The 21122-nt window shown below is 37.1% G+C and overlaps 1 protein-coding gene across 2 annotated transcripts in view; it reads right to left on the bottom strand.

Moving 5' to 3' along the window:
• The window catches only part of LOC103041049 (gamma-aminobutyric acid receptor subunit pi), a 77374-nt gene that overhangs the window by 40069 nt on the left and 16183 nt on the right, over nucleotides 1–21122 (bottom strand). The window contains exon 2 of one of the 2 annotated variants that reach the window (XM_022684627.2): nucleotides 14608–14697. In XM_022684627.2, the coding sequence (XP_022540348.1) occupies nucleotides 14608–14663 (56 nt within the window). In that variant the 5' untranslated portion in view covers nucleotides 14664–14697. The remainder of the gene's footprint in view (nucleotides 1–14607; nucleotides 14698–21122) is intronic. The other variant, XM_022684628.2, reaches the window with a different exon arrangement.

Genomic DNA, 21122 nt, shown 5'->3' with positions numbered 1-21122 from the left:
ATGGTGACTGTTGTTTTTACATACAGAAAGAAAATGCTTTTATGAAAGATAGATTAACATGTCTGTAGTGTTTTTCAATCCAACTGCATTTCAAATTGGTCACTGAGGCTTGGGTCTTTCTACAAGGCTTGTTGGTTCATTTTTGTTTAGGCAGTGCAACCCTACTGCATAAATCTCACATATTTTACATGAATATAGGATTAATTGTGTTTGCATGACTTTAGTGGTGAAGGCTATAAGAGCATGTTACCTCTTACTGCTGATGACAAGGTATAGAAACACTATGTTAACCGAATACATCTATTTCAGTTCAGTTAAACTTTTATGAGTATAAAAAGTATAAAATATTTAACTCTGTGTGTCAGATCCAGGTGTAAATACCTAAAAATTAAAGCTGAAATGTTGGCCTTTTGACTCATATTTGTCCTTTAATATCAAACCCAATTATTTTCTACAGTAGAAATAAATGGATTGACCTCACTGTTCCAATACTTTTGGAGGGGACTGTAGAATAACAAAACAATAAGCAAATTTTGAACATAAATATATACAGTAGCATGTGCCCCTGGTCAAAAGCACTGCTCTTTTGAGGTTGAATAGTTTTACATAAAAAAATCAGAAAAGAATAGGACAGTATGGGCAGTGTAAATGATAAACTGAACAGTCTATAAGAGCATGTTACCACTTACTGCTGATCACAAGGTATATAAACACTATGTTAACTGAATAAATCTCTTTCAGTTCAGAGTATAAAAAGTATAAAATATTGGTTAAACTAATAAAATATAATTGACTCAGCTGATATAGCTGAGTTAGCTAGAGTTGTTATATAAAATCCATGTTGGTTTAACTAAAAAAGTGATCAGCATGAACACAACTTCTCTGAAAGTTTTAAAACTTTATTATGTGCCACCAATGAACATAGTTTCATGTAAATCCAACAAGCCTTTTTTTTCCATTTTCTTCAACACAGCAGCAAGGAATCTTGCAGTAGTATCAGCTGAAAGTAATGGGTTAAACTTTGTGCAGCAACAAAGTCTAGTCTCAAGCTGCCAAACGGAGAGTGCCGAGGTCTTAGTTTATCTTCATTAGTTTATATCAGTGGCGTAAGAGAAGCAGCGACGTCTCAACTGCTGAAGCATTCCTTATGTTCTGCGCTCAGCGTGTGGGTGGAGATGTAATGTCAGCAGCACAGTTTGTGTGGGACAGTAAAGAGTCAGACACACTCTACTTAGCCTGTCAAAGATAGCCTGTTAGATAACTCAAGAAGAAGATGCCACCAGGGGCCGCTTCCTCTTGAGTTTCTCCTCTTGTGGAAAATAAAAGTTCGGACTCAGGCATGCCGGCTGAGGACAGCTGTGAATATGTGTTATGACTGTATGTCGGGGGTTCAGTAGATGCTTCTCTCAGAGAGTAGGTGGCCAGAGGGGAGTCTAAGAAAACCAAAAGGTTTCTCAGTTATACCAAAAACAAGTCACCAGCTGTAACCTCAGTCCCCCAGAACTGGAAAGGTGATAAGAATGCTGAGATAATGATACTGATACAGTCCCCTCCAAAACTGTTGGGACAGTGAGGCTGATCCCTTTAGATTCACTGTAGACTGAAAATAGAAAGCACTCTGGTTTTTATATTGGTTTCTCCTCTAACTATAAATGCACAGTCTGCACAGATAAAACCCAAATCTGAAACTGAGTGTAGACATTCATCCCTCATTATTGTTTGAATAATCAATGTAACAGGACACACCTGGGCAATAAATCACACCTGACTGTCATATAATTCAATACTTTTACTCATAAGAAAAATGGGTGGGTTCAGACAGGAGGTTCTATCTTTTGAACTGTGTATCAGATCCAGGTGTAAATACCTAAAAATTAAAGCTGAAATGTTGGCCTTTTGACTCATATTCGTCCTTTAATATCAAACCCAATTTTTTTCTACAGTAGAAATAAATGGATTGACCTCACTGTTCCAATACTTTTGGAGGGGACTGTGGAATAACAAAACAATAAGCAAATTTTGGACATGAATATGTAGTATTGTGCAAAGGTTTAGGCACCCCTGGTCAAAATCACTGCTCTTTTGAGGTCTATTGGTTTTATATATATAAAAAAGAAAACAATAAGAACAAATGGGCTATGCAACTAATAAAAAAAGAACAGTGCTTCTTCACATTCCCTTTGACTTTTATTTCAGTGACTTTTATTTCACCAACAAACATTTTAATGAAAAAAAAGGCTCTCATCAGGACCGCCACATGAAAGGAAGACCAAGAGTACCTCTGTTGAACAGGATAAGTTCATCAAAGTTATCAGCACCACAAACTGCACGTAACAGCACCCCAGATAAGAGCACATAAATGCTTCACAGAGTATTTTGGTGTGTTTAACACTTTTCTACATAATTCCTTATGTGATCCTTCATAGTCTGGATGGCTTTAGTGTTAATTTACACTAAATGAGAGGGTATTTCCAAACTTTTGACTGGCACTATAAATCCATTCCTGCATTTAACCTCTTTTACACACTCCAAAAAATGTCAGTAAAACATTTACCACGTTATAATATTGCCATTATTTCTTACAACACCTAACAGATGTTTTGGCACAGAGTATACCAAGAGATTGAAAGTGTTTGCTGAGATATTTTTGTCCCATTCTTCCTGCAAACTTATCTTAAGGTGTAAAATAGAACAGGGTAATTGTCGCATTTTTCGTTTCAAAATTGTTCACGCATTCTCTATAGGGGACAGGTCAAGAATGCAGGTAATTATGACAAAGCACATTTAAATAGATCAGTATTCAAAGCACAGTAACACAAATGTTTAATTCTAAGAGAAACTGGAAAATGCTTATGGAAAAATAGAAACATTGACTGTTTTTGTCCATAAATTGCCAGAAATGTCTTCAAGTGGTTCCCAAAAGAAAAATCGTGATTTGAGAAAAATGTATAGTAAGGGTATTTTTACAGAAAGCAATCCTGGTGCAACAATATTATACATTTATATATATATATATATATATTCTAAGCTACCAGTATATAAAAGGTGAGAAATACAAGACAAGAAGAGCTGTTTTTGGCTGTAAATGCTAATTATTTTTTGTTTAAAAATTAACATTCTTTACATTCACACAAACAAGCCTACAGTAGAGGTGAGGTGCCTGTGGGCATTCTACACAAAACAATTACAACAAGCCCAGCAGCAAGAATGTCCTGCTTATCCCCAGTGCATAGCTGCATGAGAAATAATATAAGGCAGCGTGTATTACTGGAGACGGGGAATGTGCTCACTCAAGCGCACTCTTTACATTGATGCTTTGATGTTTATGGAGGCTTATATGAGCAGCTTCATGAAGAGGTCAAGCATCCAATTGGCATGTTTTCTGCCCTCTGCCTTTTTAGCTTAGCTTGGCAGAGTATAAAAGTGGCAGACAATTAGGTTATGTTGTGTTAGTGGACATCAGTGTGAGTGTTTTCCGAAGTGGCACTAATGAGCAAATGAGCAGAGCATATACAAAGTGCGAAATGGTATTTCAATAAGATGTAAAAAAAAAATTATATATACAGCTGTGGAAAAACATTAGGAGACCACTTCAGTTTCTAAATCAGTTTCTCTGATTTTGCTATTAATAGGTATATGTTTAAGTAATGTTGTAAAAAAGAAAATGAAAGGTGGGTTTCCACCCACCCCTCATCCGGGGTACAACTCCCCTACGTATTCGTTTTGATAGAGTCTCAGACAGGTGGAGTGAAGTTGAAAGCAAACCAAGTATTTATTACTGAATTCAGGAGAACCATACACACAAGGCGGTTAACAGCCGTCCCAGCATAAGTTCTGACCCCCTCTGATCTGACTCCATGTTTTATACCCCAAATGACGTGAAACCTCCTGATGAGGCGTTGCTAAAATCCTCTCATGTTAGTATGCATAATTTCACGTGTTAGTAATCCGTTTCACGTGTCTGACCAGACCACTAGTGTTTGGCCTTGACTGTGTTCTTCCAGAACTGAACATTGTGGCATTATCTGTGTATCTTTGAAGCAGCGGTTTTAGGGAGGCACCCACACAGCGTAGGCCGCTTTGATCTAAGAGCCTCCTCTGTAGCAATTTAGTCTCGTACCGAGTGTACCAGTCGAGTTCATACAGAGTGTACCAGCCGATGATTGATGGCCATTAGTTAGGGTCATGCAGTGAACGAAATGCCTCAAGCATGAGCTACCCTAGTCACACAATAGATTTCATATGTTATATGCTAATGTGTTAATAACGCGTGGTTCGCGTGATTATTGTGATTATTGGTTAGTCTTCTATCTGAATGTGTATAAAATACAATGTGAGTATTGGTTAATGCATATGAAATACAAGGTTTCACACCATTATGTAATTATAGATGCTAAAGTTAAGTAATCATAATTAAAGATATTTGTCAATACACCCAAGGTATAATAAACAGTTACTCTTCAGTAAAATGAACATTGTTGTTTTATTCTATTAAGTACACACAATGGAATTTCTCCCAAACTGCAGAAAATGAGAAATGGCTGAAATAACAAAAAAGATTCAGAGCTTTCATATCTTTCTCAAATAATGCAAAGAAAACAATTTAATAATTATAAAGTTTTAAGAGTTTAGAAATCAATATTTGGTGGAATAACCCTGGTTTTTAATCACAGTTTTCATGCATCTTGGCATGTTGTCCTCCACCTTCTTGTTTGTGTTGGCCATTAAGGTTATATCAGCTGCATACCCAAAATTCCTCAGCTGTATAGGTTAGAGTTATATTAAATTTATGTTAAAATTAGTTTGACAACTAGATTCAGATTAAAAAATTGCACTGGCTGCTTTATGGCATTCTTCATACAATGTGTTTGATATTTGCCGGTCTGGGTTGCATTAATAACTCATACAGCACAATACCATAATACCAATACTGGACAGACTGGCCGAACAGCCAGGTCTTGCTGGTCAATCGACTTTATAATACTGGTCATGCTGTTCAGTGGGCTTGGCCTTGCTGATCATGCTGGTCAACCATCATGAATAGCTTGGACTTGGTTATCTAGCTTGGTCAGCAATCAACCAAACAAACATACTGTAAATTAAAATACAGTATGTTTTTTTCTGTTGTGCATATGCAAAAGAGAGAAACTATAATTGCACTTATTGTATGAATTCTGAAATGGTCTTGCATATGCACAAATTCCTCTTGAGAGCAAGGTGGGTTCATGTTTTGCATTTGGCCTGATGATAAAGTACAGAGAAAGTGTGAGGGTTAATATTTTATTTAAAGAGATTACGGAGGAAAAACGTGAAAGACAGAAACATGATGATACACTATATCCAATTATTCTGATAAATTAAACTACAAAATTTATTGAAATTGATTGAAACTCTACAAGATTCTCCCACGTTGCAATTAGTAGAGTGTACTGTATATGAGGAAGCAGAAGAGAGACAGAGGCAAAAAGAGGGAGCAATCAAAAGCCAGAGAGCTTACCTCCGTTCAGTCAAGCATGTCTCACACCCAACGGGAATCCATCACAAAGCCAAATGTCACCGCAAGCACTCTAAAACCCGATTCTAATCAAAATTTACATCAAAGAACAAATCTCCATCCATTACATGGTTTTGTTTATGGCTGTAATTTGTTGAGGCAGATTATGGTTAACAGTCCAGAAAATCAACTCAATGGAAAACAACTGTTTTATTTGTGCTGCACTGGGTGAGGTATATATAAACAAACTCATTAATCAGTATGACACTGCACCGAAAGCAAAACAACATCACGGCGGCCTCAAAGCAACGCAAAATGAGTGATAGCAGGAGATCAGAAACTTATTTAGAGGCCAAGCTGTGCGAATGTCAGTAGTGGAGGTTGGGTCACTTTATTGTGAAAAAAAAAAAGTTTTTCGAAATTAGCTGCAGTGCAGGCCTGTTCCACAGATGCTAAAATGGACAGAAGAATCTGTTTATAAAATAATGAAGTTGTTGTGGCTGATCTATGTCTCATTTGCCTGATGTTTTGCAAGCTCTATAGATTATAAAAGAATGGAAACACTGGTAATACTGAGAAAATTTCTTATTAAACTAACAAGGTTATACTTATATATCACCTTTTCGAAGAGCCTTTATAAAAGGACTTCATAATCAACACTCCACATAACCACAACCACAAATCACATTTAGCACTAAACACACACACATCACATTAAACACTCAACACATGCATACAGCGGCAAGAAGACCCAGAAGAGAGTACCAATCCAATCCCACATCCCACAGCTCGCACATATACACAGTAGAGCTGGGCGATATGGCCCAAAAAGTAAATCTTCGTTTTTTTTTTTTTTTATCCGATTTTCGATTTAAATCGATTTTTTCCCCTACTAAAAATCAAATTAAAAATGATTAAGAAATTGTTAAAAACTAGTTTTTATTTCTTTAGTTTTAACTTAAATGTCCCTTTTGTGGTTAAAGTGCAACCAGAAACAAGCAAAAAAAATAACAATTGTAAACTGGGAGAACATCTAGTTACTTTTAGAAAGCTTTCTCCAACATAGTTTAGGTACTGACACAATGCACCCTCAAACTTAAAAAATAAATAAATAAATCTACCCTTAAAAAACAAATAGAAATAAATAAAATGGTGGCCTTTTTGATAAAACTTACAAAATAGAAAAGTACAATTTAATATGCTACTAAATAGAGTTTTCCCCATTGGGCTTAATTTGCATTAACTTGCGTGCGGCAGGGAGGGAGAGAAGGGCGGGTCTAAGCTCACTAAGCTCACACCGGAGCCCACAGGAGAGAGTCTGTGGTGAAAATTAAAACTCAGAGAAAATCGATTTTAATAAAAACACATCGTCCTTAACTGTAAATTCGAATTAATCGATAAAATCGATTAATCGCGATAAAATTGATTAATCGCCCAGTTCTAATACACAGTTACCATTTTTCTGGTAAATATAGAATAGCCGATTAACCCGATCTCCATGCTTCTAGGACGTTTTCTATGGTCCGGATCAGTTGATGAGTTTGTTTACTTGGAGTGTTTCTCCCTCGGTTTTGTCTGGTTTCACACAAGCATAAACCTAAACGCACTAAAACACGCACACCATTAAACCACACAAGCACAATGTCTCCTCTGATTGGTCAGAGCTTTCTGACGCATGAGCAAGAAAGTGAGAAGAAAATAAAATGAGAAGATTCTGTGTTCCAGCGGGTATATCTGTTCAGTGTAAAGCTGCTTTAACACTGAATTCTGAAACGATGCACTTTCTAACGCAGTGTTTTCATTGAGACGTGCAGCGCAGATGTGAAGGTAGTAAACAGAGTCGTATGGCTGCGAGTAGTGAACGCAGCACAGACTGTGCGTGTAAACAGCATGAAGCAGAAGCAGCATGTGTTCATAGCTGTGGTAATAAGCATTATCTGGTTAATATATCAGATTAAACTTTGCCATTTCAGCAGTTTAGATCAAATAAAGGGAGTATATTTTATAGCTGGGTCAGATCGAGAGAGTTCATTTGGGACTTTTGAGCCGCACCTGAGCGAGATTAATGTTTTCTCACCTGCTCAATTTAAGCACATTAAGTTAAGGATACAAACAAAACAGAATTCGTTGTAATCAGGCCAAATAGTGCTGGTGTGAAAACGCCCTTAGACAGTGGTAGGAAACCAGGCAACATGGAGAACATGGAAATTCTACCCAGGTAGGGACTTGAACCCATGACCCCAGTGCTGAAAGGCAAACATGCAAACCACCAAGCCACCGTGCCACCTAAAAAAAATGACTGCTGTCAGCATTCAGACTGCTCTGCTGTATCAACAGAAAGCACAGTTGAATACTGATGAGACAAAACAGCTGATTACTCATTCATTTGTAGAACTATTTAAAAAAATCTATGTACAAGCTAAATTTAATTGTCAGCACATGCCGCAAGCTGTTACCACTTCCCTGGGAAGGTTGCCATGGTAATAGCTCAGACATATTTCAAAAGTTTAGAGGGAATACGAAATTTCCTGACATATTGAGGGTAATTCAGAGCAATGGAGGCTTTGAACATTTTGGATCAATCCGTCACAAACTTCACAGTAATTGCCAATTAGCTTAGCCACGCTGCATCTATTTGAACAGAACAGTGTGATAACAGAGGTTATCTGGTGAAGAGAACTTTGAGGTGCACTTTAATATACTGCATTTCTTGCTAATTGGATATGCTGAAATTGTGAAAGGTGTAGGACCTGGATATCCAACCTCCACCCTGCACTTTACTTACAGTACATACATGGCTGTAAAACATCACAACATTTTATTACAATATTTCTGTCATAATGACTAAGCACCTATTAATTTTGAGAATATTCTACTGCTACAAAATAGATAACATCTTATATAGTACAACTCTTTTTAGCATTCAGCAGAAACAAAACAAATCTGTAAATGTTTGCCTGTTGGGTAAACTTACCAAGACTCTTCAAAAATGGGCAAATAACTAATTAGCCCAAATCAATCCGCATCCACTCATCCTAAACCCAGGTGAGCAAACACTTTGCTCACCTCAATTAATAAGGTGAGACCCATCTCATCTGCATGTCCATCTAGACTCCATTTTATAAATACAGTGGTTTTAGAATTTACACAGCTTTAAAGGATAAGACTTTTTGTGTTACTGGGAGGCAAACTATTGTCTTTTATCTGGTTCTTGTACGACATACTCAAAGGGTTCTGCTAATTCCAGCTTAGTTTGACTCCTACACAACCAAGCAGGGGTCAAGTTATGCAGACAGATGAAATGGCTTGGGCCTCGTGAGATAGCCCCGAGCGCTGGATCCGACATCATTAATGTTAATAAGTGGCTAATCCAAGGCTCCAGCAGTGCTGGAGCTTCCCACTCACAACTGGCCGACTGAATTGAGATGTAGTCCATGTGTCTGTGTGTGGACACGCGTGGGTGTATGTGAAGTGCATGAGCGTGAGAAGCTTGTACGATTTCAGTTTCTTTTAGTGAAACCTTGGTTGAAATCTTTGTTGGGAACCCAGAGGGACGATATGCTGTTTGTGCAGCAGTTTCTCTGTAATGTCTTCAGTAGCTTTATATTTATATTGCTCTATATTTGATTTACCGCTGGTATGAAGGTGCAGTGTCGCTGTGTGTGTGTGTGTGTTTGTGTGGGAAATTACACCCAACGCCCTGCCCTGTGCCACTGTGATTTATGGCATGGTTACCAGACTACAGCTATATTTTATAAAATGCTCACCTCTTCACCCTTAATCCAATGTTCAGTGTGAAGGCAACCAGCAGTGTTGATGCAGTGCTGTGTAGGTTCAATATCTGTTTTCAGGCTGATGTTTGGGTTGAATGCATGTGTGGCTACATCTGTAAAAGCCTTCTGAAAGCTTCTAAAATAAAACTGTCTAGGGATGCACAGAAATATTTTTTTAAAAATTATAGCGAAACCAAAGCCAAACAAAATTATACTGTATACTGTACTGTTTTGCTTTTTTTTAAAGATACTGAAAATAAATTGATTTTTAACTATAATTTAAAATTTAAAACTATAATTATAATTTAAATTGATCCACATATTGCTGGCAAATATATACAAAAATCAGCATTTCAGTATTACGATATCTTATGTGGTAACTTGTTATTATGAAATACTATGTCCTAAAAAAGGAGTGTTATGTGATTAGGAAATAAATCTCACAATTATGATATAAACATCTTGTACTTATGCCCCTAAAACAATATGTTGTAATTATAAAATACACATATTCTAATTTTGAGAAAGTGTCTAATAAATGGGAGATATTAAAAGATACTTGCATAATATTATATTATTTCATTATTACGACATGATATCATAGTTATAAGATGTTTATTTCATAATTACATTTGTCATTTTTCTGAGATACTATTGTTATATTGGCAGTTTGTCCAATCTACAAATCTCATAATTACAAGATGTTCATTTAAAAATTATAAGATACTTTATGTCCAACTTACAACATAACATAATTTTTGTCACATATCACGTAATCACAAAATACATTCTCATAATTTTCTTCATTTTTTTATAATGATAGCATAAGATCTTGTTATGATGACATACAGATAATAATGCATATTTGATAGTAATATAATTTCGTAACTTTTGGGAAATCGCAATTACAAAACTCGGCAGGGGGCTTTCATTCTGAAATGATGGATGCAGACAAAGCAGCCGGCCCTTGGCAAAGCTGAAGAGAATTAGCTGCAATGCTAACAGACTGATTCAGGCAGGTTAAAAGCCAAAATGCTAACAGACACAGCTGGCCTGAAGTGGTTTATTCACAGTGCTAACAGTTTTTTTTCTTGAGCTGGATTACTTGCTCGTTGTTGATGACAGGTTGAAGTCCCTATGCCTGTCCTCTTACAGCCGTGTTGAAACTGAAAGCCCACGTCTCTTAATAGCTTTATGTTCGTCTTTTTGGCTCGGTTTCGTTTCTTGGAATCTTGAAAGTGCCAACTCTTTCAAAAGAAATCCTAAAGGAAACACTAAAATATGACTAAAAATAAATTAACCATTGTTTGGCATAAATTATTAAGTTGTTTCGGTTGCCAAATGTTCTATGCATCCCTAATTCTGCCCAGCTGTAAGAATCTGCTCCTGCTTTTACTGGTTTTAATCTTTTCAGGCTTTGTTCTTTTCTTGGCGTATGACAGGAGGGATGGGTAAAAAAATGAAACACTGCACTCTCTGAGATGAAGAGAGCAGATAGAAACATGAGAGAAAAGTACTATCCAAGGACACACACATACAGATGCAACACACACCTCAAAGTAGCCTTCTTCTAGACAAAGCCATGAATGTGGACACATAAGATGCCCTTGGCAGGTTTTAATGCATTAGACATTAGATCTCAAAAGTTCACCACTCTCCCTGAGCAGACGGCCTGCGGCATGCTCTCCCACTTTTTCTGTCATGTATGGTGGCTTACTGTCATGCATGGTGCATGCAGGCTGCGGGGAGTGGCTGAGATAAATCTGTTTCTGTGCCTTCAAGCACAGAGCTTGTGTTTTTTTTCTGTATGCTTCTGGGTCATGGCTGCTAAATCATGTCTGGAATAGTGCATGATGACTAACACAGGGTTATACAGCCCTGTAGCCCCTTTCCAGATTGAGTTCTAATATGGCACATGATTGCAGACATCTACATTAGTCATATAACACCTTACAGTAGACTTTTTTCACATTAAACCCAACTATTACTGGGCTCTGTTTTCTTTTTCTTTTTTGTGCAGATAGTTCAGATTAGACATGTTTGAATCTCAGACCATTGCCTAGCTCTGTAATTATTCCTCTATGAAAGAGGTTTCACAAACAAGTAAATTTTACCATTGGTATTAGGGCTGAAGGATATTGGCGAAAACTTGAAATTGCAATATTTTGTTATGTAATATATTTAATGATTTTTATTCAGATGCTTATTTTTTTATTGATTTAATTTTATTTAGTTGGAAAGACCAATTAATTATCCAGCCCGTTCATTAGGACTCTCCCTATCGCTAGTAATGCCACAACACTAGGTGGGTTAAGACTAGGGGTGGGCAATACAGAAATATCATGATATTAAACATCCATATTGTGATAATAGGGCTGTTCTGTCTTAAAAGTAGTCTATTATTTACTGTGAAGCTTTAGGTTTATTTATTATATAATTGTTTTAGTTTGCAGTTTATATGCATGCACTAAATATTCTGCAATATTATTTGCTGCATTATATTATTTTATGCTATATTATTTATTTTGCCACATTATGATTATACTGCTATACTATTATACTATATTCCTGAAATTAATTATTTTTCTGTTTTCCTATATCGCCAAGTATATCGTTATCGCAAAAATACCCTGAAATATCGTGATATTATTTTAGAGCCATATCGCCCACCCCCTAGTTAAGACTAGCACATGCCTCATCTGATACATGTGAAGTCAGCCCTTGCCTCTTTTCTAACTGCCACTGGGTAGCCAGCATGCTCAGAGGAAAGCGTTACTCCAGTAAATCAACTAACAGACATGTCTGCACTGACCGACATCACCTTGGAAGTGACTGTGGAATAAGAGAATCATTTACCCACTCAGACAGAGTATCGCTAATTGTGCTCTCTTGGACTCTGGCTGCTGATGGTAAGCACCATATCCCAGGATCATAAAAAATACAGGTATTTTTTAATAGATTTCTCCAGAATCTGAAATCCGTTTTAAGCCCCAGTTTCTCAATTCTGCGTATGTTCTCCGTATGATATACTGTGCAGCTATAGTTAGCATCATTCAAAAGCCAAAAAGAGTTACCTGGAATTGCTTTCTTGCACTCTCAATGAGTTTGAGAGCATTAGTTGTGTTGTGAAGAGGTAAAGTGGGTATACAGTGAATAGCTCTTTTTGAGTAATGTTTGAATCCATATTATGGCAAGAACTTCTCAACAAAATAAAGAAAATATAATGTTAAGAAATAAAGGTCAGCCAATCCAAAAAATGGTTCTGTAAATGCATTACAACAATGATTTAGCTTGTTATTATTATAAATATTATTATTATTATTATTATTATGTCTGAATGCAATGAACCCAAATTAACTTTAAAAGAAACAAACAAAGAAGATAAATGTATGATATCCAGTATACAAAGCAGCCAGGCTGGAGAGACACAGCTCAGAGTCAGATACACTTATTATTTAATTTGGACACCTCTCGAGTGCATGCTGTTATTTATTTACCAAGGTGCAAAGTAAACAAAGCAATGCAGTCCAGCAGTGCGGCCTGAGTCTCTGACAGCTCATCTGTCACATATTCCAATTAAAGGCCGACCAAAGAAAAACACTATGCACTACCGAGATTCATAATAAGTCTAGCACCAACTTTACTGCATTACATTTACACCTTAGTCCTTCTGAGTCCATCTGAGCCAGTACAATCTCTCACATCTAGACAGGCACTGCCTGACAACCTGTGAGGCTAAGTTTTCTAAGTTGCTGGAAGGGATGACAGATGCTGAATGATGATAAAGTCAGAGAGAGAACAAGAGAGAGACTGTGTGTATGTGGGAGTGTGTGTGTGTGTGTGTGTGTGTGTGTGTGTGTGTGTGTGTGTGTGTGTGTGTGTGTGTGTGTGTGTGTGTGAGTGTGTGACAGAGAGAAAGAGAGCCTTTCAGTAGTGAAAAGCAAATAAAAGGCCACTATACAGGTCTGGAAACAACTAAGACACCACTTAAAAATGATGAGTTTCTTTGATTTCACCAAATTGAAAACCTCTGGAATATAATCAAGAGGAAGATGGATGATCACAAGCCATCAACCCAAACTGAACTGCTTGAATTGTTGCACCAGGAGTGGCATTAAGTTATCCAAAAGCAGCGTGTAAGACTGGTGGAGGATGCATGAAAATTAGTTTAAAAACCAGGGTTATCCCAACAAGTATTGATTTCTGAACTCTTAAATCTTTATGAATACAAACTTGTTTTCCTTACAATGTTTGAGGTCTGAAAGTGCTACAATTTCTTTGTGAATTTGACCATTTCTCATTTTCTGCAAAAATAAATGCTCTAAATAACAATATTTTTATTTGGAATTCAGAAGGAAAGCTGTCCGTAGTTTATAGAGTAAAACAACAATGTTCATTTTACTCAAACATAAACCTAAAAACAGCAAAATCAGAGAAACTAATTCAGAAACTGAAGCAGTCTCTTAATTCTTTCCAGATGTTCTTTAAGTATACATCACCCTACACATTTTGATAATTGTCTGAAATAATCCATCACTATATTAAAACATAAATAAATCCAAGAGATAATGACAGTAAGTAAGTTCACACAGGACTACATGAAGACGAAGAACAAATGTGACCTGCCATCATAAGAAACTGAACAAGACACCAGATCTTAAACTATGATCTTGGTGCTGAACATGGCGCCTCTATACACAGATATGTTAATCGTCTCAACCAAGACACAAGCAGAACCCTATTTTGAGTCTATCACAGTTTGACAAGTTGATACATGCATTCCTTCTGGGTAATGAACTTATTTATATTTGTATCATTTATTACGTGCATCTTATAAAACATGCTTTTATCATAATATTAATAGGTTTGTGTTTATCATCATTATTGTCTATGAGTGTAAGTGTGTTTTTAGGAACGTCATTTGAGTTTTGCTGGGATTATATGTTGCGGGCAGAAAGTGAAAGGGTTACATCATGTTTGAATCTGTCCTAAACTACCCCATCATTCTCCCTGCATGTGCCGCAGGGCACCGCTGGCTTTGACTGGCTGTCTGCAGAAGGGCATGTGGCGATGGGGATTGCTCTGCATGGCAGTGGAACAGTGGCATGGTCTATGTCGTTTTCCACACTTTCTGGTGAGACACTTAGCTGCGCATGGACACAGTAGACTGAACCACCCTGAATACAGCACAGGACTAATGCATATCTCTATATTTTATAATCTGTCTTCCATTGCTGGTTTTTCTTTTGTCACATCTTTTTCACTTAAAATCATTCCACTTTCCCAAACAGCAGCAGCTGAACAAAGTTAGCCAAATAGAAAGCAAACAGCAGAGCTTACCTGTTGAAAAGGATGAAAACAAACAGCGTGAACCAGGAGGGGATTAGAGTCATCATTGCAGGAGGAGAGCAGCTGTCTGCTAGGGTCTATCTAGAAGAGAAAGCAAAAGAAATGCTAAAGGAATCGTTCATTCTTCTTTGTGATTTTTTTATTTTTCAATAGAACTTGCTAATATTATGTGTGAAATAGCCTTCCTGGCCACCACATTCTGCTTGGTTACTGATTTCTCCCCTAAAAATAATATATATCATCTAATACAAGTTTTTGAACAAGGCAATATCATAAAATGCATACATGTGCACTACCGCTAACAACCTTGGGACCACTGTAAAATGTTATTTTTTTAATGGAAACACGCATTAGATTAGGAGATATAGCAAATAAACGGGACACACAGACATTGTCAGTGTAAGAAATACTGATTTTATTGAAAATGACTGTTAAAATTTTGCATTCCTCAACTTTTGCAGAAATTACAGCCTGGCAGGCCCTAGGCATTCTAGCTGTCAATTTTGTTGAGGATCTCCTACAACATGGATTGGCATGATGCAGTCTTCCTCCGGTCAAGCTCTAGAGACTATGCTGGCCACCCCATTACAGTCAGAATTCTGGCATACTCCTTATTTCTTATATATTGCTGACACATTTGGAAGTGTGTTTTGGGTCATTATCCTGTTGTAGGATGAAATTGACATGTACTGGAAGAAGAACTGAGAAAATAAGCTTCATACATAGGAATGGAGGGAATCTCATGCAGAAAAATAACGAATTTCACATTCTACTATAGTTAAGTAGGTTACAGTTAGTAATAGGGGTCAGGATAATGCCTAAATTATTCTTAGGTTTTAGTTGAGATGTACCATAGGTTAAGGTTAAGACAAAACTTTATATGTTGCTTAGGGGTGTGCCATATCGTATCATACGTGATGATATCGTCAACATGTTTGAATATCATGAATGATATTATACCCTGAAATATCGTGCCACTTCACCCACCCCTAATTATCACATCAGGGTACTACTTTTTACTTTTTGCAGTTTTTAGTAAAAGAAAAATATATCGCTATCCTGAAAATACCATGAAATATCATGATATTATTTAAGGGCCATATCGCCCACCCCTAATGTTGCTTTATAATATTAAATGTTCTGATTCCTCTTGTCTGAGTTGTGTCTGTAATTTGTGTCGAACTAAATTCAGTACATATTGTACAAATTCTGAAATATGAAATTTAGCTGCATAAGATTTATTGTTCTTATTGCAGTGTGGCTATTTCCCTGACATTATATATTGTGCAGACCTTCTTGAAAAGTTGTTTCAAGGCCCAGAAGCAGTTCCTTGGGGTTCCCTATGGGGTGATTTGAAAAAAAAAAAAACTTTGGACACCTTTTTTGAACAGTGTCCATGAGCTTCTTTTGCCAGCAGCTACAACAGACATAAGTGAAAATGCCCAAATAGATCTTCACAAAAGTTGTTTCTAAATTTCCTCTCCCCAGTGGGCATCACAGCTGTCGTAGGCCTTCTGTGGACTCATTTCTCTGTTGAGAACAGCATCTTCTACTTCATACCTCAGGCTTCTTTCCTGTCTGGCCTGGCCCTCAACTCAGCTTGTGCCAGGAATGAAGCTTGCCGTGTTCACAAAAATCAGAGCACAACATGTAATAGGGCTGCAACTAATGATTACTATGGTGGTAAATTAATCTGACAATTATTTCTTCAATTATTTGATTTGTCTTGCTCTATCTACTTTGATTTTTTTAATTTAGGATAAATGAAGTATCTATCTATCTATCTATCTGTCTGTCTGTCTGTCTGTAACCTGTCTTAACATAATGTAACAAAGTAACCACAGCAAAAATAAAAGTGCAAGTAGGCTTTAAATGAAGATTAGTCAACAACAAAATTCTGAGTAGACCAATTTTTATAATCAACATTGTTGATTAAGTTGACATTTTGTTGCAGCCCTATCATGTAGCATACCATCTGCAGTTTCTAACTAAAAAAAAAACAAGAGCAGATAGACAGAGCAGATAAGAATTAGGCAAGGAGTATAAATCAGTATGCCCCTCCTGGTCCAAGACCTTCATTTCACAGCTTTGTGAACTATATCATGTCATCTGGGTAGTTATATTTAACTGCAGCAGTTAAAGTCTCATAAAATTTAAGAATTTTATAGCCATCATTTTAATTTCTGTTTAGGTAAGTGATTAGAAAAATGTCAGACTTGACTTGCTGTTGAATTATGCATGAACTGAAAATTTACAACTCTTTACAACTTAATGGAGCACGTTCGAACATTAAATATGGCAGAGCAAAACAAAACATAAAAAAGTTAAAACAGAGACATCAGGGAATGATGAAATAACTTTCCTAACGACTCCTTTATTAGTGTTTTTGGATTGTGGAAGCAGGGCACCAACATGTTGCTGTTTCCTCCCAGGCTTCAAACAGGCCATTAATTAGAGCACTCCCTCGCTGGGCTTCTGCAAAGCAGCTGGACAGTTCCAGCGCCCAGAGATAGCTGTCTGTCATCCTGACCCACATGTACAATCCCTTTCACTCTGTACTACTCGCTTATACATACATGCTCGAACACACACAGGCAACCATCCACCATCATTATCTAACGCTCTCCAGAGATCCTCGTGTCTCCAGAGCCACAGCTTTCACAGTTTAGGCTTCTCCTTGATTTAACATGGCCTATTATATGCTCTCCCTGAGGTCCACTTACAATGTTTGTGTGGCTTTAAGTAGCAGAAACAGTTGAAAAAAAAAAACTGGGCAGAATAAACTGGCAAATCCTGTGATATCCAAAAAATCAATGAGCTTTATTTCCATACGGGGCTATTACTGTGGAGTGAACAGTACACTGTGACAGTTTAAAAGTGATTACACCAAACCCTTTAGCAAATCATATTCACACACACAAAGACACACACACACACACACACACACACACACTACAGCAGAGATTTTATGTAAAAGCTAAATATAAAGTGTCTATATGTATTCTGCCAAAACTTTTTGTTAGATGACCAATTAAAGTACATTTAATGAATTAGATATTGCCTAGGCTAAGTTTATCTTCTTTTAGTCATTGTACTCTTCTTCCATCACTGTTGAAAAGGTGCCATAAACAGATATGATACACAACTTGTATGTATGAGGCCCATTTTCAACTATTTACTATGCCTATATTCTGTTTTAAAATACAAATAAGCTGATAAAATAAAAATCACATATTGAAGCCAATTGTGAGAAAGGGTTAATGTGGCCAATTGCAAGTTTTTCTCCTCTGCATCTTCTCTGAAAAGTGGCAGCATGGGAGCCTCAAAACACAACTCTCAAATGACCTGAAAACAAAGATTGTTCAACATCATGGTTCAACAAAATCTCAGATAATCAGAGGAGAAGGATGGTGAGAACAGTCATGGTCAACTCATAGACCTCCAGAGCTCCAAAGACCTACATCACCTTTTCAGCGCACTTTGCACAAGGAGAGGCTGTATGGAGAGGGTAATGCAGAAGAAGACTGAGCACACGCCACAAACAGAGTTGCTTGAGGTATGCTAAAGCACATTTGGACAGTTAGTTGAGGACTAACTGACAAAAAGAAGGTAAAAGACTGGACTATAACAATAACATTACAGGGCTGGTGTCACAACCAATTGGGGTTTATAATAAATTGGCTGAACACAGCTACAGATCGCAGTAGGGGTGGGCGATATCGCCCTAAAATAATATCACAATATTTCATGGTATTTTTGCGATAACGATACTCTTGGTGGTATGACAAAACATCTAGATTGAAATGATTTTAAGAATACACTCAACAAAATAAATAATAATATAAATAAATTGTTTTTTTGTATATGATATGATGTCACACCCCTAACTGAGATATTGAAAAAATACATGGATTTTCATCAGATTTGTAACAGAAGTCAATGGTCTAGAACAGGGATCACTAATAGGCGGACCGTGGTGCGGGTCCAGACCCAGAGGTTGTCCAATGCGGACTCAAACTGATAAACAACAGAGAAGGACTGAATTCTGACAGCGTTCATTTAAAGCGTCAGAATTTTTCTTGTCTTTACGGTATACACGCTCTGCGGTGCAGTAAACTCACAGACCAATCACGTGTGGTGTAAAATCCTCAAACGCTCTGCTCTGCCAATCAAACCTGTGCAGACCGCTGCCCTAGCTAGTGAATTGTGAAGCAGCCAGGAATAAACGCCTTTATAAAGAGATATGGAGCCCGAGAACTAGCGGAAAAAAACGAGAACGGGCGGAAACCAAAGACACGCAGAACGTGAGAGAGACACAGGTGGAGCAATGTACACAAAATCTGTTTAGAGAGGCATTTTATTAGTATTATATATTTTTTTCATCATAGTTCAAACAACCTCATGGGTCAGATATAAAAACAGAAAAAAATAGCACCCTGATGTGATAATTAGGGGTAGGTGATATGCACAATATTTCAGGGTATATCAATAATGATATATAAAAAAAATTGGCGATATTATTGCATACGATACGATAAGGCACACCCACAACCCCGTTGCTCCTTTGCACCTGTATGTCAGTTGTACAGCAAAAATCATCCAGACAGATGTCCGATACAGGTCACATTACAAAGGTTGTGTAGACAGCCAAAAACTTTACATCAGATTTGGGCAGAAAATCAGATTTGGGCTATTTTCACCTGCAGTGTAAACTTACGATAGTCTTTGAGACACCAAATAAAAAGCATATGTGCTCAAGAAACAAACACTGTGGATGAAGGATGGCCTTTTTAATTAAGGCAGACTCAAATAAGATTATATGCAGATTAGAGTTTGTGCATTACTTTGTAGTCAGTGGCGTGTTTAAACAAAGTGTTAATTCACTTAGTCTATAAGGGAAACATGGTGTTTTTATTCTGTGTCTCCTGAGGGTTCCCGAGCCTTCTGAATTACAAGGTAATTAAGCAGCTGCAAGCCAGCTAGCACTCCTGCACACTTAATCAATGTCACTGTCAACTGTTTATGTACTGCTTTAACATGATTAAACTATTAATATGCAAATGTTTCCGCACCTGTGGGCAAACAAGCAATTGTGTTTTAGATTTAATAATAGTATAATAGAGAATAACATTTATTTACATATATGCAGTATAGAGTTCCAGTGTGGAACAGTAATGCCACTGCCTCCAAAAACAGCTGGTGAAAGTTAGACACTCCATCATCAACTGTGAGTGTAATTATTTTAAAGTGGAAGTGTTTAGGAATCACAGCTTCTTAGCTACAAAGTGTTTGACTGTATAAAATAGCAGAGCAGGGTCGATGAAGTGCTGAGGAGCATAGTGCATTAAAGTGGTCAATGCTCGGCTGACTCAATAACTGCAGGGTTTCAGAGAGCTGCAGAGGGTTGCTGTAAGAGCTGCAAACAGGGGACTGCAAACTTCATATTAATGCCAATGGATTTAAACTGTTGGAATGCCATTAAAACTCCTCTGGGTATAATGTGTCCCGTATTTTTTGCACTATTAGGTGCAATAGATTATAAGGCACATTATGCAACACTAGTCTAAGAGGTAACTAAGTTAAGTAAAGCTAAGCAATGTAAACAAAACTGTAACTGTAATTCTTAACAAAAACCTTTTAATTTTAATTTAATCAAATGAGCACTGGATGTTACTCTACGAAGATTTCTCTCCTGAAAACTGTTTATTTGGGTGATTAAAGCGCTTCCATTTATTGACAGTAAGCTTAAATTTCCAGATTTCCACTAAGGCTGGGTACAGCAGCATTAGAATTAGCGGCTAGCTAAAAAAGCATAATTTAAGTCTGAGTGTTTTGGCAAGTCAAGGCGATATTGTCTGGCAGTTCACGTAGCTTGTTTTACCACAGTAAACACACAGACTACAGGCTGACATACTCACCTCTGAACGGCAAAAGAGCTAGTACTTAGAGTGGTTATCAGCTAATGCTAATGCTGCTCCTGCAGTGTTAGCCAGGGTTAGCAGTAGGCTACAGTCCGATATACTCACCTCTGAACAGCAAAAGAGCTAGTGCTTAGCGCGGTTAGCAGCAAATGATAATACTACTCGTACTACTAAGTCTCGGTACTGGAGAGTGTTCCAAATGTTCCAATATGTTTGTTCATATAGTCATTATTTGTAGTATAAACACTATATATATAAATCGCAAATCTAATGAATCAGATCATGTTACATAGTTTAAAAAAATATTAATTTTGTGTAACTAATCTGTGGTTCACGTGTGTGTAGAACCATTAGGGTTGATCTTTACAGGTTTTCTGTGGTCTATTACACCCCTATTCTAAATGTTAACATTTGTGTAAAAATCGCAGTGACATTTTTGTTAAAGGACTAAAAAAAAAAAAAGATTGTGTTGCTTTAATGTTTTAGTTTAATCCATTCCCATCTACCTTTGCAACATTTCCATTGCCACCATTGCAACACAAAGCACATAGCAGAACAAATTTATCAGCATGCTTAACAGTTAAT

The sequence above is a fragment of the Astyanax mexicanus genome, chromosome 7, assembly GCF_023375975.1.
Source record: "Astyanax mexicanus isolate ESR-SI-001 chromosome 7, AstMex3_surface, whole genome shotgun sequence".
NCBI classification, from domain to species: Eukaryota; Metazoa; Chordata; class Actinopteri; order Characiformes; family Acestrorhamphidae; genus Astyanax; species Astyanax mexicanus.
Note: the sequence above shows the minus strand (reverse complement) of the source record. Positions and strands in the feature narration are given on the sequence as shown.